Raw genomic sequence first — 26,691 nt, forward strand, 5'->3', positions numbered from 1 at the left:
CCCATTTCGAAATGCTTAAAGCTCTTTGTAGTGAGCTAGAGGGCTGAAAACTTGAGTGACAACTGCAGAGTTCAAATTGAAAAGGTTTCCGGAATTTCTTGGCAATGAGCAGATGTTTTAAAAGGTGTACAGATCATCATTGATCCTGATCCACATGAATCAGGTGGCATGGCGTTACCAGTTTTAGGCCTATTTCATTAATTGGGGTTCATGATACTGTGACAGAGATTCTTCCAGGGAATGGGTTTCTTCCCTCATTTGTTTTACTCTGTAACCACTCTTAGTTTTCCTTTTCTCTCCTTGTTTATCAATATTTCTACCAATCAGTTTGCCTCTAGTACCATGAGAGCTTTTTGCTGGTGGCAAAAAAACTGTGTGATGATGATGGAGAAAGGTATAGATAAATATAGAATCTCATGGCAGCACAGCACCAAGGGCCCGTTTGTGTGCCGCGGAAACCTATGGGTTTCCGTAGAAATGCACACAACCCCGTGCATTTCCATGGGGCCCACTGCAGCAACACAAACACGAGATCCTTTTTCTGCACGGAAAGAGGACGTCGATTTCAACGGGTCACCCCACCTTTCCGTAGAATTACTTCCCGTGGGGGGTGATCGGACTCGAGTTCCGCGGAAGAGCGCTCCGTGGCAGTAGGTGCCGCGCGCGGAGCTCTCTTCAGCTGCATGCAAACAGGCCCCAAGAGAATCATCCTACACACACATTCATATGTATGTGTACGTTAATTAGAAGGATTCCCTTTGTATCTTATCCTATTCTCTAGCTTTCTTAAGAGGCAGGCGGTCGCTTTTGCCAATTGTTGATGGCTTTTTTCAGAAGATTCTAAATAGGAGAAGTCCCCCATGGATTCGAGAAGAAGGGAATGAAGAATGTGAAGAAAACAAAATGCAGCATTTCTAGCTCTAGTTTCGGATGAGCTTCTCCCCGTGTTCAGATTAAGATCTATAATACTTGAGCATTATGATGTCAGAAAGAGATATGTGAAAGAGCAATGGGATTATGAAAATCATTAAGGTGTCTCACTTCTTTTACCATGTTTTACTGTTTCTTGCTCGACAGGCAACAGTTAATTAAGATCATTGTCCTTTTTCTTTTTCCTCATTTGAAGGGCTATTTTCTGTGTCTGGTACCTTAGGTGGATCATATCATTTTAGATATCATTTTAATACTGCTTGTCTGTGGCATATTGGGTTACAGATTAGTGATCTAGAGCCAATGCTGGAGTATCAATTTTTTTTCTTTACTCAACATATGGGTTCCTCTATTTGCAGGCTCTGGTGTTACTACTGATAAAGCTACCAGTAAAGCTTCAAGAATTATGATTCTGTCAGTGATCCCATTTATCATTGTGCAACTTCCACAAGTTTTTAAGCGTACTTCCTGGGCCAGTACTGCTGTCATGGTTGCACTTCTTATAGCTGTAATATTATTAATTTCCTATTGCCTTTATCAGGTAATTGATCTCTCTTAGTCATTTGACCACTCTAAGCATTTTATGCTCATGTTATCTTTTTCCTCTTTTTTTTTTTTCTGTTTGGGGGTTGGTTTGTCATAGATGAAGCAGGTCATTCACCTCTTGTGGATTTGCTCATATTTGGCCTCTGTTTGTCCATGTTGGATGTCACTTGTGTGCATCCTGGTTTCGTTTTATACAGGTCTTTGCGCCATGGATTCAGAAGAGAAGACTTGCTTATGCAAAGCATAAACATGTCATAGCAGGCATTTTGAGGCTTATGCACCAACGTTCACTTGGGAAGCTCCTCAAACCTGATGGTACACCTAACAAAGAGATTATAGAGAAGTTAGTATCCTTGCTTCATCTTTTTCAGTTATGATAGGTACATGCATTTCTTACTTATTCTATTTTGTATTACAGTTTGTTTGATTGGATTGATTCTGACCATGATCACTACATTTCCCCTGGGGAGTTAAAGGCACTGGTTGTTGGTATCCAGTTTAATGACACAGATTTGGATAAGCAAGAAGCTACAGACAAAATGATGCATGAGTTTGATTCTTCTCGTGATAACCTGCTTGATAGGGATGAATTCATTAATGGAATTTCGAAATGGCTTGGTGAGGCAAAAAAAGTCGTTCACACTGGTCACTATTCTTCAAAATTTTTCCTTGAATTTCATCAGGTATTCTACCAAGAATTTAAATCTTAATGTTCCTCAGAGCATTTTATGTAGCATGTTCTTATCTTTCATTTACTGTCGTGACAGCAAACTGTTAATGAGGTATCTGTTCTGAGTGAGGAGAGTGATGAGGTTGTCGAAAATTTTGCGGATCACTCAAAGGTGTATTTGAAGGCTGTGCTGCTGTTGATACTGGGAACAGTTATTGCGGCCATATTTGCAGACCCTCTTGTGGATGCTGTTGATGATTTTTCCTCAGCAACAAGCATACCTTCTTTCTTCATTTCCTTTATTGCAATGCCTTTGGCTACAAACTCCAGCGAGGCTGTCTCAGCACTAATTTTTGCTAGCCGGAAGAAGCGAAGAACTGCTTCTTTGACATTTTCTGAGGTTTGAGCATCTCCCCTCTTTTCTAATTTTCTTGCTTAAGTTGTACTAAAGGAAAAAATATGCGTTGTTTCTTATGATTTGTACTTTGAAAACTCACTGAGCTAACACCCATTAGCATGACACTATCTCATATATGAACTTGGTTAATATGCTTAGCTAGAACCCATAAGATAGATTCATCCTAAGTTTTTTTAGCTTCATTTTCTAGGCATAGTATGAGCCCACTGGGTTGATTCTTGACCTAACCATGTCAAACTGGATTAAAGGGTCAACCCAGCTGGTTTTCAGTGCTAGTGAACGCAGTGCATAATGTGCAATGAAGATATGTTTTTGATTAACTCAAATTAATTTCATATATCAAGCATGCAAATCTGACTAATGCAAAATATCAATTGGCTAAAACTTGCATGCTGTCCTTAAATTCTGGCTAAGAGGACTAACTTTCGTATGTGTTCAGATAATTTAGAATTAGGTAGACTGAGGAAGTCACTTTTTTCTAGCTAGTTTTTTCTGAAATATTTAACCTATCCGTTTCATATATTACAATAATCCATGCCAAAAGTTGTTGTTTTTCAACATTATATGTAAGGGTAAACATGTTAAGTTGCTGTTTGGAGAAAAGGCTTCTTAGTCAAAATCTTGTTTGCACAAGGTTATAGAGAAATGTTTTGAACATCTATAGTAAAGTAAATCTGTCTACACACTGAGGTTTGTGTTCTTTTGGAACAAAAGCTAAGATGGGAATTATTTTCACCTTCAGCATTTATTTATTTTGATGTCTCATGGTCTCCTTAAGTTCTATATATGATATCATCTCCTATCAGGTCACTGTTTGTTTCTTGCTGGCATCTCCTCTTACTAAGATGAAGTTATGATATTATGTTTCTAGTTGGTTATATCCTGTAGAGCATTATGATATGGTCATTGTGCCAGTGTTTTCTACTTATTGAGTTATTGGTATTGGAATTTTGTGATACTTGTTGATAATCATTTTAAGCATATGAATTTTCTTCAAGATTATAAATTTGATTTAAATTATAATTTTTTCTTGCTATATGATTATCTTGAAACTCAATTTGGTTCTAAATAAAAGTTATTCATTTTTAGCCCAAGAGGCCTATGCTTATTTGGTGGGGGTGACTTGTGATGTCACCAAGTTGAAGGGACGTCATGAGTTTGAAACCTGCAGGTGCATGTCCTGTTCTGTGAGGTTGAAGCTGGGTGTACTCCTTGGTGGGCAAGGAGGACCTGGGTTTTTAAACCAATGAACTCGTGAGTGACTGAGGTGGCTTTCCCCCAAAAAAACAGATCTTTATTTTTAGTTGGGGAAAGCATAAGCAGAGTTTTTCATAATCCTGATCTAATCACTTGAGCAAAATGATATGGTTGTCTGAAAGAAAGTGGATTTTAAGATTGCTTATGCTATATTATTCTTTTGGCTTAGAGGCAAACCACATTGCTTCCAATATCTAGCTATGAGTTTTTGCATTCCTCCCCAACTACCTGCTTAAGGTTTCAGGGTACTTGCTATGGCTTGCTTCCTCTAACAAGAAGCTACCTGAAGTCACTGAAGTGTTGTTGGTTAATATATCTAGATAATAAGAAAGGGTATAAATGTTTCAATTCTGTATATGCCTGTGGACATGCAATTTTTGATAAGTACATAATATTTGTCAGAAGAATGAGGGTCATATTTGTCGGCTGTCCTGTTGACCAGGTTTGATCTCAGGTTTGACCATGCTGGATGGTTTGACAGACATGAAAATGTTATTTTTAGGGTATTTTCAATCTTGAAAAATTACAATATTCATATACCAAATGAAAGAGAGTCAACACTTGAACCCCACAATTTTGTACCCTAAAACTTCATCTTCTTCTATCTTCTTCATTCTTTATTCTTTTCATAAAAGGGTCTTCAAGGAGAGAGTGACAAACCATCATACATAGTGTCAGAGCCTTAGGGCTTAAATGGAAGGGATTTTAAGCGCCATGTTTGTTGCCAGGGTATGTTCTCCTCGCCCCAAAGGAGCCTATGTTTCGAGCAAGAGTAGGTGCATTTGGAAGGCATGTTTGCACAGGTTTTGTGAGGATTTTATAAGTATTTTAAGATTGATTTACCTGGGTAAATTCCGTGAATACTAGTTTCTCATTTGGAACCGAGTGGCATATTTGACTAAAGGGTTGTGTTAGGAGTAGGGTTACCAGAAGCGTTGGTAGGAGCTGGGAAGCACACTTTCCCGATACGCCCTTCAGAAGCACGAAATGCGGTGCTTCCAAAACGCCTAGGGAAGTGGCCATTTTAATTAGGAAGCACGCTTCCTATTAATACGAAGTGCGCTTCCCAGTTAATAGGAAACATGCTTCCCAATAAAGGGAAGCAAGTTTTCTTTATTTTTTAATGATTGGACAGTTTCACCCCTAATTAAATATTTTTTACCAAAAAAACAAAAAGAAAACATTTTTTTGTAAGGTCCAAATGGTCTTTTTTGTGTGTAAAAAACCCTAAATAGCATAGGGTTTGGTGGTTTTCTTCATTCACAATGCAACTCTCTATGGTTTCCAGCCATCTCCAATGGTGTTCGAGCCTCCTCTGGCGACCTCCGGGCTTCCGACCTCCGACAATGGCGATGGGCACCCTCAAGTCCTTCTCTCTCTCTCTCTCTCCCTCGCTCTCGCTCTGACTCTTCCCTCTTCCTCTCTCACTTGCTCGGTCCCTCTTCTCTTTGATTCTCCCTCTCTCTGGTTTCCAGCCATCTTCGACGGTGTCCGAGCCTCCTCCTGCGTCCTTTACTTCCGACCTCCAGCAATGGCGATGGGCACCCTCAAGTACCTCTCTTTAATTCCTAAGAGGCAAGGGGCATCAAACATATCTAACTTCAGGCTGTTTCGATGATGGGTGCTCTGTATCTCATTATATCTAAGGTGTTGGCTAATCGGTTGCGCACTGTCATTGATCAACTTGTCTCTCCGAACCAGGGGGGTTTTATTCCAAGTCGAAGTTTGCAAGGGTCTTTTATTTGTGCAACTGAGCTTCTTCACTCTTTATAGTAGACTGGAGCACCGTACTTCATGCTAAAATTGGATTTTCACAAGGCTTATGATAGTTTGGCTTGAGATTTTCTGATTGAATCTCTAACAAACATGGGGTTTGGCAGCCGACTTATAGCATGGGTTAAAGAGTTGGTCACGAAATTCGTATCGACGGTTTGCATCAACGGACTGAGAGGGGAAGAATTCAAGTTGGCTAGAGGTGTGCGACAGGGTTGTCCCCTAGCCCCTATCGTTTTTAATATCGCGGCAGATGGTTTACCTATTCTCATGAAAAGGGCAGAACAAACAGGCTTCTTGAATTCCTTGGGCATTCCTGGTTTTATTGGTCACACAATTCAATATGCAGACAATACTTTATTATTTGGTCATGCGAATGTTAATCAAATGTCCAGGTTGTGCTTCATTATTAAAGTATTCGCTGCAATTTTAGGCCTTCGCCTGAACGAGAATAAGTGTACTCTGGTCTTACTCAATGCTGACCCTCTTCTCCAATCGGCTGCTGCAAGGATCTTCAACTGCCCAATATCCGACCTTCCAGTCAATTTCTTGGGTCTTTCGTTGCACTCACTGCAGTCGGCGGAAACTTTATCTTGGATGTCTACTATAGAGCGGGTGCAAGGGAGATTGCAGTATTGGAAGGCTAGATATTTATCTTTTGCGGGACGAGTGACGCTAATTCGCCATGTTTTGACCCGATTACCAGAGTTTCGTATGAGCATGTCCATTATATCGACGACAGTAGAACGGACGATTAACCGTTTGCTTTTGCACTTCCTTTGATCTGCGAATGTGTCTCACAAAAAGTACCCGCTTGTTTCTTGGCAACAGATCGTTCTCCCGAGGCAGCGAGTCGGCTTGGAGATTTCGGCTCTAAGAAAAAGGAGCATCGTTTTAGTCTTGAAGTGGGCTTGGGTAGCTTCCACATCTCAATCTCCTTGGGCTACATTTGTTAGGCAAAAATATGGTAGTCTACCTGACTTCCTTCTTTCGACGCCCAGTTCAGTGTGTCATTCGTGCCTTTGGCTAGAGTGGCGGAAGACACTTTGCTCCTTCAGTGGCAGGGATCTTAGGCCTATCCATGGCCACCCGTGGCTTCACTGGGCCATGGCGAGCGGAGATAGGTTCTCCATTAAGCAAGTTTACCATTCCTTGTTGCCATCCGGGATGGACTGGTTTTCTAGTGATTGTATGTGGGGTAAGGGGCCCGCTCCAAGGGCAAAAGCTTTGGCGTGGCTCATGGCTCTGGATTATGTTGAAACCTAGATTAACGTCACGAAATAGGGGATTCAATTTCCTAGCATGTGCGTTCTTTGCGAGAAGGCAGTAGAGGACACGACTCACCTATTTTGGCTTTGCCTGGTCGTTCTAGACTTATTTTTTCAAACTTGGGGTGCACCATCTGTTCAAACTCGTCCGAGTTCTGTTATTCGGGACCTCTTGCTTAGTCCCATGATTTTACGGAACAAAAAAAATGGAGATTATTGTGGTTGGTATGGTTGTTTTCAACATAGTGGGTAATCTGGACTGAAAGAAACAACATCTTCTTCAAGGGCATCAAATTCAATTTCGGAAGGCTTCGCCAACGGGTCATGTCTCATGTATGATGTGTATCTGGCTCTTAAATTACATAGTAGAGAGGGGGGTCTGATTTGCTTGTACTCTGAATTGTGCACAACCACCATCTAGATTGTGACTGTCTTACTCCTATGTTTCTCTCTCATCCAATATTCTGTTGGATGTATTTTGGTAATGTTGAATGGTGAATGTTCTCTCTCTCAAGTACCTCTCTCTCTCTCTCGACTCTTCCCTCTATTAAAGTCTATGTATTATGTTGTTTTAAATTAAGTAATGTAATACCTCTTTGTATTAGGACCTAATGTATATGACCTAAGATTTGGGGTTAATTTAGGAAGTTCATTAATTTCATTTGTTTGTACACAATGGGTGTTGACCCCTTTATTACTCTTGAGAGGATACCCTCTCATTATTAACTTTATTGAATACAAGCCCACGATAACTATGGTATCAGAGCTTGAGAATCGACTCAAAAAGGATTAGAGAAGGAAGGGCTGGAGCTGGTGTTTGTGGGTTGGCTGCCAAGCTGACTTCAGCTTTTGGAGGGGTGAATCATACGGTCACCTCAAGTTATTGAAGATTTGAATTTGGGGTTTGTTAGTGTGAGATTTTAGAAAGATTTTGAATAAAAAATCGTGATCATTGGAGCAGTGTGGGATTTGTTATGATTTTTCTCAGTTTTTTTTGAAATAGCAATGAACAATGTTCTGTTTTGATTCCTGTGCCTATTCTGATCTTATCTAGGCTTTGTTGTTTGGGTTTTCTTCCATTTTGGTCGTTTTTGTATAGAGAACCTATTAGAAGTTGGTTTTTTGGCCTGATTTATTGATTTGATGGAGTTTTGAAGCTTCTTTGGTTGCATAGAGGTGACGATAACAGTGATTTTGGGTGTCAATAGTGTTGTATTGTGTTGTTTGCAGCATTAATGTGTCAATAGTGTTGTATCATGCCTGTATGTGTTATTTGCAACATTAATCTTCTTGTGTGGGTGCTGTTAAGCATTTTGGATTGCTCTTTGAGTGTCTTGGAGTAAAGTTGGGGTCTTTGACACGTAGATTGTGACTCTTAATATTGTGTTGATTGAGTTTTGATTATTGGGTCTGCATTATTGGGTGTTGTTGTTAACTCATGTGAGGGTCATTGAAACCCTAATCTTGGTATTTCCAACAGAGTTGTTGTGAGAGGTTGATTGAGTGTTCCTTAGTAGGCTATATTGGAGTTTGTGAAACAGGATTTTCAGACCAGATTTCACAAATCTTGAAAATCTGATCTGGTTTCTCGTTTTGGGGTGCTAGGTTTGCATCAACCAGTAGTTGAGTTTGTGCGTACTCTCCCTCTATTTGGATCTTGTCTTGTTGTGTTTGTTGTCTTTGTGCAACACTTGATATTGTAGTTGGAGGTTGTTGTAAGAATGGAGAAGAGTGATCCGATTCAAATTATTCTGGTAAAATTGAATGGAACTAATTACATATATTGGGCTAACTTCATAGAAGCAGTAATTGTGGGGAAAGGATTGGGAGGCTACTTGAATGGCTCGAAGACAAAATCCAAGGCTTCAGATGAAGATTTTGATAAATCTATAGAAGAATGAGTCATGAACAATGCGAGAGTCAAGGCATAGATTCTTGGGTCTATGGAACAGTGAATTGCCATGAATATTTCAAAATTTTATGAGGCAAAGGAAGCTTGGGGGTACCTCAGGCAAGTCTATAGACAAGAAAATTGGGCAAGGCACTATCAACTCACTCAAGAGTTGAGGAGCATGCGCCAAGGAAGCGAGTCGATTGAAGATTTTTATTATGGAATGCAGAGAATCTGGGATGCTCTTGCTCTTATGGAGGGTCAGAAGAAGTGTGAGAAATGTACTAAGTGCGAGTCTTGTACATCATATCAAACATGTCTGGGGCTTCTTGATCAACATAAGAAAACTGACAGAGTTATTGAGTTCCTTGATGGAACAAGGAATGCTATTTTGCATCGCTCCCACTTACCATCTGTGACCCAAGTCATTGCAAAATTAATTGCAGAAGAGACTAAGATAAAGTCTCTTGGATTACATCTATCTGGGGATAATGTTATGGCTGTGCCTAGGCAGATTTGGAGGCAGAGGTGGTGGTAGGACAGGAGGACGAGGAGATTTGGGTTTTGGTAGAAAAGGTGACCTTAGTTCTGTTCAATGTCATTATTGTAACAACTTTGGGTATATGAAAAATTATTGGCCAGTTTTTAAGAAAAAGAGAGGTGTGGTATATGCAACGTCTTCTAAGAATGAAGGTGTAATATTCAATGATGAGCAGTCAGTTGTCCTATCACTTGCTAGTAGTGAGGCATTAGGTGGTGGGAAGCTTCAGGGGCTAGAACAAGTTCAATATAAGATTCAGCAACAGATCCAACAACTCCAGATTTTTGCTCAGTCAGCCATTGCCTCCTCTTCTTCGCTCACTCTTGCCTCCTCATCTGGTAGTACTTTCTTAGGTATCTTAGGTCATTTCTCTAGTTTGCTAATAGACTCTTGGGCTTCATGTCATATGACACCTCATGAGTCTGTTATAGCAAATTGTAGACCTTGTCGTGGTAATTTTCGCACTGCGGACGGTTCTTCTATGTCCGTCTCCAAAGTAGGATCAATTACTTGTGATTCTTATTTTGATAAAAAAATTAATCTTTCTCAAGTGTATCATGTTCCGTCTCTTGCTATGAATTTTATTTCTGTTGGTCAACTTACCAAATTTAACTGTAATGTTATCTTCTCTACTGTTGGTTATGTTGTGCAGGATCAGTTGTTTGGGAAGAAGATTGAGATTGACCATAGGAGAGGGGACTTATACTACTTGGACTGGATTGATATGAGTGAGAATAAGAAAGTTGAAACTAGATATGGAGCCTCAATCATAGATGAGTTGGTTTTGTGGCACCAAAGACTGAGTCATATTTTCAGTTCTAGATTGCAACTTTTGGTGTCTTCAGGAAATTTTGGAAAGTCCAAGTTAGTTGTGTCAAATCATGTAAAAGATTGTGTAAGTTGTAGACTGGCTAAGAGTCTTATTTTGTCGTTCAAGTCTAGTGATAGGGAGTCAGAAAGTCTGTTTGACTTGATGCATTCAAATGTGTGGAGACATTCTCCTGTTTTGTTAAAAGGAGGATTATCCTATTTTGTCACTTTCATAGATGATTGTACAAGATTTACATGGATATATTTTATATGAAATAAAAGTAATTTTTTTGAAATTTTTAAGAGTTTTTGTGCCATGATTGAGAATCAGTTTGCAGCTAAAATTAAAACTCTTTGAATTGATTATGGAGGTGAGTATATAAGTTGTGCGTTTGAAAGGTTCTTGCAGGAGAAAGGTGTGGTTCATAAAAATCTTATCCCTACACCCCTAAGCAGAATGGTGTAGTAGAAAGAAAGAACATACATATATTGTAGACGACAAGAGCTCTTCTGTTTGGAGGAGAAGTACCCAAAGGGTTTTGGGCAGATGCATTATAACTAAGCATTTATCAAATAAATTGTATGCCTTCTGGAGTTTTTAAGGGCATATCTCCTTTTCAAATATTATATAAAAAAGTTCCAAATTATGATGTGTTGAAGGTGTTTGGCTATGAATGTTTTTTTCTGTTACTTGACATATACCGAGATAAGTTATCTCCTAAGGCTGTCAAGTGTTGTTTTCTTGGTTTTGCTAATGGACAAAAAGGGTACAAGTGCTATGATCTTGTTGGAAAGAAAGTATGGGTATCTCGACATGTTGTTTTTCATGGGAAAATACTATACTTCAGTCGGCATGAAGAAAAGATAGGAAATGAGACTGACTTGTTTTTTTTTGGTTCTTTTTGGAGAAAATAATGGTATAAAAAAGGGAATAGAGGGTCAAGGGGAGCAAGGGGATAATTGACTTGTTAGGGAAAATAGGTTTGGTCAGTCTTACTCAAAGCAACATGAAGATGTGATTGAAATTCCCTTTATAGATCAAGTGGAAGAGCAGGGAAGTGAAGAGGCCAATTCTGATCCCATTCCCACATCAACTGATCTAGGCCAACAAAGTTTAGAGTTGTCATCTTCCTTCTTTACTCCAGGTACGTAAAAGTTCTAGATCCTGTGTGTCTCTCTCTCATTTTTGTATCATATGAGTCCTTTGCTCCTCATCATCATGCATTTTTGGCTTTAATCCATTCGTATGTTGAGCCAGAGTCCTACGCAGAAGCGACAGGAAAAAATGAGTAGCGAAAATCCACGGTTGATGAAATGAGTGCACTTGAAAGAATGTATGCATGAGAACCGGTGAAACCTCCTCCAAAGAAAAATGTTATTGGAAGCAAGTGGGTGTACAAAGTAGCTAAGGGATACAACCAACATTTTGAAATTGTCTTTGCTGAAACATTTGCTCCTGTGGCTCATATGACTATAATTCGTACACTTTTAGCAGTGGTTGTAGTTCAGCAGTTGGATCTTTGGCAGTTAGATGTAAAGAATGCATTTTTTAATAAAGATTTGCAGGAAAAGGTATAGATGGAGCTACCATAAGGATACTTAGATCCAGAAGGTAGAGTTTGTAAACTTCGCAGAGCACTATATGGACCAGTGTTGTGAAAAGCGTTGAGGCGTAGCGAGGTGCTCTACCAAAATCTGAGGCGAGGCGTAAAGCGTAAGCTTCAATTTTTTTTTTTAACTTAAAAAAACTATCTAAAATTATAAATAACTAAAAAATTCTCTATTGATGAAGCAACAACCAACAAGAAATAAAAAATCTTAAATAAATACTGAAAAAATATGCGATTAACATGTAAAAATAACATTAATGCATTCACATTTTTATCAGTTGTTGCAGAAAAAACCATTGACATCATGATATCTTCAAAATATAGTCAATATTGGTGACTGGTATTTGTATGAGTTCAACACCAAAACAACAACCTAGTAGAAGTGCCCACATCACATAGATTATATTAAATTTTTTATACCAATGTAAAAAGTGTACAAAAGATACTGATACGTAGAAAAAACAATGGCATGAGTATTCCTAAATATTAGCAAATGGTCTGCCTCTCTGCTTATTTTTCTAAAATAACCATGTTTGATGTCACCATTTTCTATAGCTACTATTATCTTGTAATATAGGGATGGGAATGAGATGAGCAGCCTGTGGCTTGTCCAATTCAGCTAATTTTAAGATCTCATAAAAGGGGCTCGATTAGCCAAGCCATGAGCTGATCGTGAAGGGTTGTCAAGCTGAGCATGTGCAAAGGGAGCACAACTTCACAAGTCAATTCTTAAACATATATTATATATTTTTTTACAAGATTCTTATGTCATGCACAATGTCGTAGAGCATTTGAATGGAGTATGTCGTTTGTAAAGGGGTGATCCAGCATGTCGATTCCTATTACTAACAATGCTAAAAGATACAATACTTTTCATATGAATCCAACTTGAGATCTACTTGTTGGCTCTGTTTGTCATGGCTTCAAGCTCGGGTCAGCACCAACACCTGAGTCTGATCTCTAATTGGGTTTGACCCAAATGAACAAGGCTGAGCAGGCCAAGCTCGGCCTATGCAATCCTAACATGACCACCAAGATCACTCGACACTACTATGAATGGATACCAGCTCACTAACATCATCCAGTTCGTTCAAAAACAATCAAAACCACCTGGTTCCTGCCAACACCTGATGGTAACAAAGACTTAGTAGACCACATAGTTGCATGGATTGACACGGGCAACTCAAGCAAGCTGGTTGCAAGTTGACAGTGAAATGAAATGGGGATCTTCGAAACACGAGCTTTGATTAACAAGAGCAAGTGTCAAAAATGACACTAAAGCATAACCCTTAAAAAGGGTATAACTGGAAACAAAATAAAAATAAAAAATGTATTCTTTATTGATATGAAAAACCAATTGCTTAAGAAGCATTGGAGTAAAATACAAGAGGGGCTGCACCCCTTTATATACACAGCTGAAAGAGGACTCAATAGAGCTGTTGGGCACAGTCCAACAGCTCTATTGCTAGTCAAGTCTGGACAGGACTTGACTAGCAACAGTCATTCTAGTTCAAACTGAACTAGATGACATAAAAACAAAAAATAAAAATAAAGGAAAAAAAATACAGAAAAGAAAGAAATTAAAAATGTATTTATATATATATATAATAATATAATATTATTATATATACATATATGTACAGTTTTACATTTTAACACTCCCCCTCAAACTTACGGTACAATGAGCGAAAGTTTGTCTAAGAGAAAGTGAAATCGGGGAGCAGCGAGAGGCTTTGTAAAGAAGTCTGCTAACTGATATTCTGAAGTGACATATGGCAGATCAATTATCCCGTGTAGATATTCCTCTCTGACGTAGTGACAATCCATTTCGATGTGTTTGGTGCGTTCGTGGAATGTTCTGTTACTGGCAATGTAGATCGCACTTTTGTTGTCACAACACATTTGTGAAGCCTTTGTTGCTTCAACTCCCATGTCAGCAAGCAGTCGTCGGAGCCAAACTACTTCCATGGTCGTGGTTGCCATGGCTCTGTATTCAGCTTCGGTGGATGAGAGAGATACCTTCTGCTGCTTTTTACACCTCCACGAGATTAATGATTCCCCTAAAAAGACACAAAAGCCAGTGGTTGAGTGTCTGTTATTGGGATCACCTCCCCAATCAGCATCAGTATATGCAATTAAATCAAGAGAAGAGGAGGAAGATAAGAAAAGTCCTCGTGAAAGAGAGGACTTGATGTATCTGATAATACGCATGACTGCTCCCATATGAACAGAAGTAGGAGCATGTTGAAATTGACTTGCTGTATGAACAGCATGTGCTATATCTGGTCTGGTAATGGATAGATAGGAAAGTGCCCCGACAAGCTGTCTGTAAGGAGTAGGGTCTGCAAGAAGTTCTCCATCATCAATCTTCATTTTAACATTAACAACTTCTGGAGTGTCAACTTTCTTATCATCAGTAATACCAGACCTGAAAACAATATCAAAAGCAAATTTAGTCTGAGATAATAAATATCCTCTAGGAGAATAAGCAACTTCAATGCCTAAAAAATATCTCAACAAGCCCAAATCAGTCATTTCAAAATGAGATTTAAGAAGTGTTTTGATTGTTGCAACTCCCTGTTTATCGCTTCCGGTGATGATCATATCATCCACATAGAGAAGAAGCACAATGATCCCTGCATCAGAATTCTTAATAAACAAAGCAGTGTCAGTTAAACAGAATTGAAAACCAATATCAATCATAACACGACTAAACCTATCATACCAAGCTTTTGGTGCTTGTTTAAGTCCATAAAGAGCTTTTTCTAAGCGAAGGACTTTACCCTTAGGAATACTTAGACCAGGAGGGGGTTCCATATATACTTCTTCAACTAGCTTTCCATTTAAAAAAGCATTTTTGACATCCATTTGAAAAATAGACCATTTTTTGATAGAAGCTAAGGCAATTAAGGTTCGGACAGTAGTCATACGAGCCACCGGAGCAAAGGTTTCTTCATAATCAATCCCATATTCTTGGGCATAACCTTTGGCTACTAAACAGGCTTTATATCTTTCAAGAGTACCATCACTCTTGGTTTTAATTTTATAAACCCATCGACATCCTATAGTTTTCTTCCCTGGAGGAAGATCTTGAATATTCCATGTAGAAGCCTTTTCAAGTGCATCTAATTCAGCTTTCATGGCTTCTATCCATTTGATATCATTTTTTGCTTGAAAATATGTGGATGGTTCTTCATATGAGTGAATTAATGCAATAACTGCCCTATATGTGGGTGAGAAAGACTCGTATGATACAAACTTTTCTGGAGGCCTCGAGATTCGGGATGATTGTCTAGTTGGAATGTTAGAATATTTCTCAAGTGCACATGGAGTATTAGACTCTTGTCGCCTGGAATATTGAATACTAGTATCTCTATGAACTTCTTCATTTTCAACATTAAGATCAATAATTCTGTGATCATCATCAAAGTTACAATCAAGGTCATATTCATCAGATGTTGATGTTAGATCTAGCAAAAAGGAGTACTCAGTGACGTCTTTTAATTTTCTAAAATCAAAGAAGCTCTCCTTTTCAAGAAAGGAAACATTTCTAGACACATATAGTTTATTATTTTTGAAGTCAAAACATCTATAACCTTTCTGGTTTTCAGCATATCCTAAAAAGGCACAGGGAATCGCACGAGGGGAAAGTTTATCATTTTTGTCAGTAAATATGAAACATTTGCACCCAAATATTCTTAATCTAGAGTAGTCTGGAGAAATGTTCATAAGTTTTTCAATGGGAGTGATATTTTGTAACGAAGAAGATGGCATCCTATTAATGAGATAGGTGGCAGTTAAGGCAGCTTCTGCCCAAAAGTCTTTAGGGACTTGATTTGCTATTAATAAAGTTCTAGTGGTTTCTATAATATGGCGATGTTTTCGTTCTGCCAGTCCATTTTGTTGAGGTGTATAAGGACAAGATCTTTGATGTGTGATGCCATGCAATTTAAGATAATTTTGAAAATCTGTGGATAAAAACTCTCCCCCTGAATCTGTGCGAAAAATAGTAATATCATTTTGAAACTTGTTTTTAACCATATTATGAAAAGTTTGAAAGTATGAAAATACTTCAGACTTATGTTTGAGAAAGTACATCCACGTATGTCGGGAGAAATCATCGACAAAAATAACATAGTAAACAAATCCTCCTTTAGAAATTACTGGTGCAGGACCCCAAACATCCGAGTGTATTAATTCAAGTGGTCTTGAAGAGAAAAAGGTTCTGTTCTGAAATGGTAATTTTTTCATTTTGCCGAGAATACAATCTTTACAATCAAATGATTCAGAGTTACAAAATTTCCCTAGATTTGGAAAATGTTGGATTTTGGCTATATGTGGGTGACCAAGTCTCTTATGCCACAGTTCCAACTCTATTTTTTGAATATTATAACAAAAAGCTTTCTTCGGCATTTCCAAAAAATCCATGTAATAGAGCCCTCCTTCTCTATGGCCTTCCCCAATCAGCTTGCCTGACTGGCGATCCTGTACCCAACAACCATGAGAAGAAAAAGAAATATTACACCCATAATCAGAAATTTGAGATACAGATAAAAGATTTAAATTTAATTTGGGAACATGTCTAATTTCTGGAATAAAAAATTTTTTTGTTTTATAATTTTTTTCAAAATTTCCTATTCCTTCTATTTCAAGAGAAGTCCCATCAGCAGTAAAGACCTTTGACACACTTGTTTTATTTTTAACACATTTGGATAGACTTTGATTATTTGGGGTCATATGAAAAGATGCACCAGAGTCAAGAAGCCAAGAAATTTTACCTAAATCAGAAAAAGATGAGGCTGCTGCGCCGGTTGAAGCTTCAGATGAGGAAGAGGCACCTTTGATGAGAGGCTGAAGAATCTCCATTAGTTGGGCCAGGGAAACTGGTGCATCCTGATCTTTAGGCTCCGATCCAGCAATTGCAGCTCTTTTTTCTCTCAGTTCCTTAAGTTTGGGACATTGTGGCCTGTAGTGTCCCGGTTCATGACAGTGATGACAAATAACTTTCTTCTTATCATAGTCACCATTTTGTCGGTTAAAGTGAGGAGGCCTATATGATCGAACATGATTCCCTGGTCTAGACACGGCTAAAACGGAATCATCTTCAATTTTTAAAGAACCTTTCCGGAGACGATTTTCTTCCATTGTTAACTCTTCAATAGTTTCAACAATAGAAGGAATTTTTCCCCTGTGAAGTAGGGCCGATTTAGTGGTTTCAAATTCCGGCCTTAATCCAGTGATAAACTGGTAAAAATGTTCAGCATCGAGTTGTTTCTGACGAAGCTCGATGTCTTCGGCACAATGCCATTTTGGTTCTAAAAGGGAAAGTTCTTCCCAAAGTTCGGACAACCCATTGTAATATTCACGAATAGTTTTGTATCCTTGTGTCATCATTCGAACTTTTTCTTGGAGGTTGCACACGTGTGCAATATCTTTAAGGGAATACATATTCTTAAGGTATTCCCATGCCTTATCGGCATGATCAAATTTGGCAAGACTTGAGCATTTTTTAATGTCAACGCTATTGATAAGCCATGACATTATCTTCGCATGAGATATTCTCCATTCTTTCCATTTCTTCTCGTATGAGGCAATAGCCTTGATTTTCTCTTCTTCCGATAGAGGGACCTCTTTATCTCCCTCCTTTTTAGTAAGAGATAGCTTAGGTTCCGAATCGGAACCATCCACAATCCCCCATAAGCCTTTTCCCCATATATGGTGCTTCATGATTGAAGCCCATGTTACATAGTTCGTATCGCTTAGTTTCATAGGCATGATGGTGACTTTATCATTGTCATCCATCGATTACAAGGAGAGAAAGAATAGGGATAGAAGAGAAACAAGAAGAAAAATGAGAAAGAAAGAAAAAAAAAAAAACAATACAACAAGATGTGAAATCTTCTTCAATGAAGTGATAAAACACTTCTCTTCAAGTGGCGAACACTTTTGCAAACGGGCACGAAAACCGAGGCAGCTTTTCCTCAAGATTTAGTACTTCCGCGGCTCTGATACCATGAAATGAAATGGGGATCTTCGAAACACGAGCTTTGATTAACAAGAGCAAGTGTCAAAAATGACACTAAAGCATAACCCTTAAAAAGGGTATAACTGGAAACAAAATAAAAATAAAAAATGTATTCTTTATTGATATGAAAAACCAATTGCTTAAGAAGCATTGGAGTAAAATACAAGAGGGGCTGCACCCCTTTATATACACAGCTGAAAGAGGACTCAATAGAGCTGTTGGGCACAGTCCAACAGCTCTATTTAGAGCTGTTGGAATGTGTCAGTCCAACAGCTCTATTGCTAGTCAAGTCTGGACAGGACTTGACTAGCAACAGTCATTCTAGTTCAAACTGAACTAGATGACATAAAAACAAAAAATAAAAATAAAGGAAAAAAAATACAGAAAAGAAAGAAATTAAAAATGTATTTATATATATATATATATAATAATATAATATTATTATATATACATATATGTACAGTTTTACATTTTAACAGACAGCACAACAATCCGCCAAAATTAGCCTAAATCACTGACATTTCACAGGAATTTGGTGTTCTGCTCCTGATTGAATTGCTCCAATTCGAAAAACCTCCTTTTCTGAGAGAGAGAGAGAGAGAGAGAGAGAGAGAGAGAGAGAGGAAACAACATATCTGACCTCTGGGAGAGGGAGAGCGAGCGGGTGCAGCAGTGGAAGTGGTGTCGATGTGGGCGACGATGGCAAAGGAGGAGCGTGAAGAGAGGGAGAGCGGGTGGGAGAATAGAGCGTAAATGCCTCGACTTGGTTAAAACTGATTAAAAAAACCCTAATTTTTGGTCAAATGAGGGCTTTGACCCTCATTTGACTAAAACATTTGAGCCGTGTACGCCTTGGCTTAAGGCGTGCCTCGTCTCGAGGCGTGTGCCTCAAGGGGCACGCCTCAGAGCTTTGGCACTTTGTATGTACGCCTCAAGGCATAAAGCCTCTTGCCTTGAGGCGAGGCATGCTTTTTGCGCCTTGAGGCATGTTTTTAATAACATTGATATGGACTCAAACAAGCACCTCAAGCTTGGTTTGAGAAGTTCAATTCTGCAGTGAGATCACTCGGTTCCTGCCTTGTTTGTGTCTTCCTCTGCGCTTGGGAGATGTATATTGCTTCTTTATATTGATGATATGATATTTACAGAAGATGACATAAAGAAGGTTGAAAATACCAAAAAAAACTGGCTAACACGTTTGAAATTAAAGACTTGGGCCGCTTGAAGTACTTTCTTGGACTTGAAATAACATACTCCTCAAGGGGACTGTACTTGTCTCAACATAAGTATGCTAAAAATTTGATAGTGAAAGCAAGATTAACTGATGATTCAAAAAGAGTAAATTCTTCCATGAAAACTAATTTAAAGATGACGGTTACAGATGGAGTGGAGCGGGAAGATCTAGTAGTATATAGGCAATTAGTTGGAAGCTTTATATACTTGACTATATCCAGGCCATATATAACTCATGCAGTTCATATAGTTACTCAGTTTATGAGCGCTCCAGATCAGTTCATTTGGCAGCTGTACTCAGAATTATCAGGTATGTAAGAGACTCAATCTATGTCACATGGGTGCGGGTGTGGGTGCGACACGGGTGCGGCGCAATTTTAAAAATTTTGGACACGGGGACTCGGCTATATATATATATATATATATATATATATATATATATATATATATATATATATATATATATATATATATATATATATATATACAGTGTGTGCATATATCTATATAAATTTTGGACACGGGGACTTGGCTCGTGACTCTTCCGAGTTATCTCAGATCCTGAACTAACCGAGTTAAAATAGTAGTATAACTAGGTTAGAACCAAACTCGGCTGAGTTTATCATTGACTCGGCCGAGTCTTAGCTACCATGGGAATAAAACTGTGAAAATATCTCAAAAAATGAGATAAAGTGTGCGATGAGCACAACACCACCAATGTGCACAAAAGCATAAGAACACTTAGAACAAATGTACACAAAGGTACAATAAAGAAACTCAAATGCACAAAGGCATACAAAATATAAAGAATTTTATTGAGAGGATTGGAGAACAAAAGCTCCAAGAAGTGAAGTTTACAAAGGGGGAACTCCCCTATTTATAAGAGGGAAAAGGAGCCTTGGAGGGGCTCCACTAGCTGTTGGAGCCCCTCCAACGGTTAGAATTCTAACCGTTGGAGAGGCTCAACAGCTAGTGTTGAGCCCTCCAAGGTTGACTTTGAGTCAACAAAGAAATAAAGAAGAAAAAGACAAAAAAGGGAAAAGAAAAAAGTAAAGAAGAAAAGTAAAAAAGGAAAAAGAATTACAGCATATTCATAATTATGAATATGCACAAAATGGAGAGAAATGACTAAAATACCCTTTCGGGTTTTACAGAAAAAAGAAAACATATATATTTACATATATATATATATATATATAGATAGATACATATACATATATACGTGATGTATATATGTATATGTATCTCTCTTTATATATATATGTAAATATTTACATAAAGAGAGATACATTTTAACACCCTCCCTCAAATTTAGGGCACAATGACCGAAAGTTTGCTAAGGAGAAAGTTGAATCTTGGGGAGCAAAGCGCCTTGGTGAAGAAATCTGCCAACTGATATTCTGACGTCACATAAGGAAGATCGATGACTTTTTGTAGATATGCCTCACGGACATAATGACAGTCCATCTCAATATGCTTTGTCCGCTCATGAAACATGTGGTTCTTGGCAATATAGATTGCACTCTTATTATCATAAAATAACTTTGTGGGTTCTTGAATTGGAATCCCCATGTCTTGCAGCAACTGATGAATCCAGACAATCTCCATAGTTGTAGATGCCATGGCTCAATATTCTGCTTCGGTGGATGATAGAGACACCTTCTGTTGCTTCTTACATCTCCATGAGATCAGGGATTCACCTAAAAAAATGCAAAAGCCTGTAGTGGAGTGACGGTTATTTGGGTCACCTCCCCAATCAGAGTCAGTATATGCAATTAAATTCAACTCAGAAGAAGAGGAAAGAAAAACTCCCTTGTTTAAAGTTCCCTTTAAGTATCTGACAACTCGGAGAACGACACTCATATGAACGGATGTAGGAGCATGCTGAAATTGGCTTGCAGTATGCACGGCATGAGAGATGTCCGGCCTTGTGATGCTAAGATACATTAGAGATCCCACAAGTTGCCGGTAGGGGGTAGGATCCTCCAAAGGTTTCCCATCATCGATCTTCATTTTTGATCCCACAATTTCAGGGGTCTCACAGATTTTATCATCAGTAATACCTGATCTGTCAAGAATCTCACAGACAAGTTTAGTTTGAGACAAAAAATAGCCTCTATGAGAGTAGGCTACCTCAATACCAAGAAAGTAAGTCAGATACCCCAGGTCTGACATTTCAAACCTTTCTTTTAAAGTGGTTTTAATGTTTCTGATGCCTTTTATGTCACTACTTGTTATCAACATATCATCAACATATAACAGTAAAATCACAATTCCTGCATCAAACTTTTTGACAAACAGAGCAGTGTCAGTGTAGCATGAGGAAAAACCATTTTGAACCATTACATCATTAAATCGATCATACCAAGCCTTAGGGGCTTGTTTTAAACCATAAAGCGCTTTTTGCAAATGAAGGACTTTCCCTTTTGGTATGTTCATACCAGGAGGAGTATCCATGTAGACTTCTTCATTAAGGTCCCCATTTAGAAATGCATTTTTAACATCCATTTGGTAAATATTCCATTTTTTAATAGATGCAATGGTGATCAAACACCTTACAGTAACCATTCGTGCAACAGGAGCAAAGGTTTCTTCGTAATCGATGCTGTATTCTTGACTATATCCTTTTGCGACAAGACGAGCTTTATATCTTTCAAGAGTGTCATCACTCTTGGTTTTGACTTTAAAAATCCATCTACATCCTATTGTTTTCTTTCCTTCTGGAAGACATTGAAAAACCCACGTTTTGGCTTTGTTGAGGGCTCTAAGTTCGTTGTCCATGGCATCCCTCCATTCAATCATTTCCGTAGCTTCTTTAAAATTTCTAGGTTCTTGGTATGAGTGAATGGCACTAAGACATGCCCTATGTTTTGGAGAAAAAGACTCATAGGATATAAATCTAGAAGGATTTTTCCTAGATCTTTCAGTTCTTCGAGAGTTGTTGGAAGATTCACTAAGATCACTATATTTCTCTATTGCACTTCTAAAAGTGCTTTTATCTCTATGAGTATAGGTAATTGGTTCATTTATCATTTCTTCTTCATCATGAATGGTTTGAGGAATACATTCACTTATATCCTCATTCTCTTTTAATTCATCATCGCTAAAATCTTCATTTCTAGATAATAGTTCAAACAAAAAAGAATAATCGACATTATCTTCATGAGTTTTGTGTTCTTCAAAACCACTTATGTTTTCTAAAAAGGTTACATTTCTTGAAACATATAGTTTATCATTTTTAATATCATAACACCTAAAACCTTTTTGGGTTTCCGAATATCCTAAAAAAGCACAAGGAATAGCTTTGGGAGATAATTTATCATTCTTATCGGTGAGAACAAAACATCTACAACAAAAAATTCTTAACCTATTGTAGTCGGGTTCTTTTTTATACAAGATTTCATATGGAGATATTTGGTTCAAGTTTTTGGATGGAAGTCGGTTGATGAGATAAACCGATGCAAGAGCCGCTTCGGCCCAAAATCTTTTTGGAATTTTTTGAGAAATTAACAAAGTTCTTGTAGTTTCAATTATGTGTCTATGTTTTCGTTCAGCCAACCCATTTTGTTGGGGAGTTTTGGGACAAGACCTTTGATGAACAATCCCATTATTTTCAATATAACTTTTGAAATCATTTGAGAGATATTCTCCCCCGAAGTCGGTTCTAAAAATTTGTAATTTACTATTGAATTGATTTTGTATTAACATGTGAAAGATCTTGAAAGTAGAGAAAACCTCATGTTTATGTTTGAGGAAGTATATCCAACTATACCTTGAAAAATCATCCACATAAATAACATAATATGAAAAACCTCCCTTTGACACAACGGGTGCCGGTCCCCATACATCCGAATGCACAATTTCGAAAGGTTTGGTTGAAAACATAGTTCTTTGTCCAAAAGGTAAGCTTCTCATTTTACCAAGAATGCAATCATTACAATTGAAATTGTCTTTACGTAAGGTTTTAGCAAAATGTAAATATGAAAGCTTAACAATATTTGGATGCCCAAGGCGTTTATGCCAAACATTTATATCCTTATGTTGGGCAACATTACAAAAAGAAGTTTTTGGAATTTGAAGAAATTCCATGAGATAAAAATCTCCCTTCCTAGAGCCTTCCCCAATCAACTTCCCGGACCGACGATCCTGTATCCAACATTTATTTGATGAGAATTTGATATCACACCCATGATCTGATAGTTGAGAGACGGAAAGCAAATTTAAATTTAGTTTTGGTATAAATCTAACTTTTGGAATAAAAAAACCTTGTCTTTCAAAATCACCAATTCCTTTTATTTCAAGAGAAGCCCCATCCGCGGTGGAGACAAAAGAGGGTGACAAATTTTTTGAGTATTTAGAAAGTGACAAAACATTTGGAGTCATATGAAAGGATGCACCCGAGTCTAAGAGCCAAAGAGTCTTACCGGGAGGAGAGAAGGTGGTCATGGCGGCTCCGGAAACGGATCCCTTGAGGAGTGGTTGAAGAGCTTCCATGATTTGATTGAGAGCCAAAGTAGCATGATTGGAAGTAGAAGGACCTTCCTCCTTGGTTGATTGGAAAGTAGTAGACATAGCCACCATCTTCTTCCATTTAGGGCATACCGGTTTAATGTGACCCGGTTCTTTGCAAAAATGGCATATGATCTTACTATAATCTCTCCTTCCATAATGCCCACCATTTTCTCTTCCTCCTTGATTTTTGTTAAAATGAGGGGGTTTATAGGTTTTAACATTATTCCCCGGTCTTGAGACAGCATAAACACCTTCATCCTCATCTTTAGAGGGAACGGCCAACACACTTAGATTGGTTTTATTCATTCCCAATCTAGTTTCTTCTCCACTTAATTTGGTAAGCACATCTTCCAAAGGAGGGGAAGAGAAAGAAGATAAGAGAGAGGATCTAGTTTGTTCAAACTCGGGTCTAAGCCCATTTAAAAAGTTAAAGAAATGATTCTCTTCTAGTTGTTTGGCCCTTAATTCAATAGCCTCACCGCTCCATTTAGGTTCTTGGAGGGCAAGCTCATCCCAAATAGTGGATAACTCGGCGAAATACTCTCTAACGGACATTTCTCCTTGTTGAAGGGTTAAGGCCTTCTATTAAAGATAGTACTTATGGGACAAATCTCTTGAAGTATACATTCTTTCAAGATATTCCCATACTTGACATGCCTTTTTGAACTTTAGAATATTGGCATTAATTTTGGTCTCAACCGAAGAGAAGAACCATGAGAGACTTTTGTAGTTTTTCATTTCCCATTCTTCATGCTTCTTATTGTAATCTTCAAAAGCCTTTTCTCTTTCTTCACCCTCAAGAACCTTGATCTCCTCTTTGTCAAGGGTAGTAATTTTTGGTACGGGTTCGGGAATAGTTCCTTGAACATATCCCCAAAGTCCCTTTCCTTTTATATGGGCCTCCATATTCCCGGCCCATACATGATAATTCGTTCCATTCAATTTGAAGCCAAGAGAGAAGTGCGAATCCTTTTCGCCCATTAGAGAGGATACAAAGAGGAATAAATGCATACCACAATGCGAAGTGAGTCCCTTCTTGATGTAGGAAGCTTGCAAAATATAGAATGAAGAGCCGAGTCTTCACTTCCACCACCACAACTCAATGGCACGCTTTACGAGGTATTCCAACGAAGAGAAATAAGAGCACGATCTTCTTTTCCTTTAAGCCTAGCTCTGATACCATGTGAAAATATCTCAAAAAATGAGATAAAGTGTGCGATGAGCACAACACCACCAATGTGCACAAAAGCACAAGAACACTTAGAACAAATGTACACAAAGGTACAATAAAGAAACTCAAATGCACAAAGGCATACAAAATATAAAGAATTTTATTGAGAGGATTGGAGAACAAAAGCTCCAAGAAGTGAAGTTTACAAAGGGGGAACTCCCCTATTTATAAGAGGGAAAAGGAGCCTTGGAGGGGCTCCACTAGCTGTTGGAGCTCCTCCAACGGTTAGAATTCTAACCGTTGGAGAGGCTCAACAGCTAGTGTTGAGCCCTCCAAGGTTGACTTTGAGTCAACAAAGAAATAAAGAAGAAAAAGACAAAAAAGGGAAAAGAAAAAAGTAAAGAAGAAAAGTAAAAAAGGAAAAAGAATTACAGCATATTCATAATTATGAATATGCGCAAAATGGAGAGAAATGACTAAAATACCCTTTCGGGTTTTACAGAAAAAAGAAAACATATATATTTACATATATATATATATAGATAGATACATATACATATATACGTGATGTATATATGTATATGTATCTCTCTTTATATATATATGTAAATATTTACATAAAGAGAGATACATTTTAACAAAAACATCATCAAGGTATTAATTAAAAGCATTAACTAAAAGCATGTTATGGTAAATGCATTAAACATCTTTTGCAGTTTTGCTAAAATTCATAACATTAATTAAAAGCATTAAAAGCTTTTAATTTTTTAAAGCTAGATTTGAAAAAGAGAGAGAGAGAGAGACAGAGATCTCGGTGGATGATAAAGTGTTGCTACTCGTGGATGAGGATTTATTAGCTTTTATAAGAGAGAGAACTGGGTGGATGAAAAGTGTTGGTACTCGTGGATGAGAATTTATTAGCTTTTAAGATTGAGGGAGAGAATTAAATGATAATATTTAAGAATATTTTTTTTTTTCTGGGGCTTATGTTTGATACTCATGCTATATATATATATTTTTAAAAAATATATAAAAAGATCATTTTTTTTGTTTTTTGCCCTAAAAATGGATATTTTTGGACTCAGTCAATGTTGACCGAGTCCAAAACAAGAACGGACTCGACCTCGACTTGTTGACCGAGTCCGACTCGGCGTTGACCGAGTCCGGGCCGTGTCCGAGGCCGCACTCGTGTCGGGGCGTGTCGACTCGGGTGCGGCGTCGCCCTAGCCGAGTCCATGTGACATAGGACTCAATGCACTATGGAATGTTTTTTTCAGCTTCATCTGGTATAGAGTTGAGAGCATCTTGTGATGAAACTTTCTACTACAAGGTTCTGTGTTTTTCTTGGATGCTCTTTGATCTCATGAAAGAGCAAGAAGCACTAGGGAGTTGCCTTGTCTACTGCAGAAGCAGAATGCAGAGCTATGACTTAAGTCACCACTGCGATTACTTGGATAAGTTAGTTGTTAAATGAACTAGGAATCTCATGTGAAAAGAAGACTTAGTTATAGTGTGATAATATGAGTGCAATTCATATTGCCAAGAATCTCGAGTTTCATGAGCGCACCAAACATATTGAAATTGACTATCATTATACAAGGGACTTATGAAGATGAGATTATAGCTTTGGAGCTGTCAACTCAAAGAATCAGATTGCAGATGTATTTACAAAAAGTCTCTGCCCCTCTCACTTTAGCACCTTCCTTTTCAAACTTGGAATGATCCCTTTGCATCCTCCCAAGCTTGAAGGGGAGTATTGAAGTCTATGTATTATGTTGTTTTACATTAAGTAATGTAATACCCCTTTGTATTAGGACCTAATGTATATAGCCTAATATTTGGGGGTAATTTAGGAAGTTCATTAATTTTATTTGTTTATACTAAGGGGGGTCGACCCCCTTTATTACTCTTGAGAGGATACCCTCTCATTATTGACTTTATTGAATACAAGCCCACAATAACTTGTGTGCTTCACTTTCGTCTTCTCCTTTGTGTCCCATGTACAATACCTTAACCCTAGATCAGGTTTGAGTTTC

General features: G+C 38.0%; 1 protein-coding gene across 2 annotated transcripts in view; it reads left to right on the forward strand.

The window, feature by feature from the left end:
* Positions 1–26,691, forward strand: part of LOC149836774 (sodium/calcium exchanger NCL2-like) — a 36,503-nt gene that overhangs the window by 4,929 nt on the left and 4,883 nt on the right. For both annotated transcript variants that reach the window (XM_090005571.1, XM_090005572.1), the window contains exons 3-6: positions 1,290–1,471; positions 1,674–1,819; positions 1,895–2,159; positions 2,244–2,546. In XM_090005571.1, coding sequence (XP_089861697.1) covers positions 1,290–1,471; positions 1,674–1,819; positions 1,895–2,159; positions 2,244–2,546 — 896 coding nt within the window. The remainder of the gene's footprint in view (positions 1–1,289; positions 1,472–1,673; positions 1,820–1,894; positions 2,160–2,243; positions 2,547–26,691) is intronic.

The sequence above is a fragment of the Nuphar pumila genome, chromosome 5 (assembly GCF_984573655.1).
Source record: "Nuphar pumila chromosome 5, dmNupPumi1.hap1.1, whole genome shotgun sequence".
Taxonomy (NCBI): Eukaryota; Viridiplantae; Streptophyta; class Magnoliopsida; order Nymphaeales; family Nymphaeaceae; genus Nuphar; species Nuphar pumila.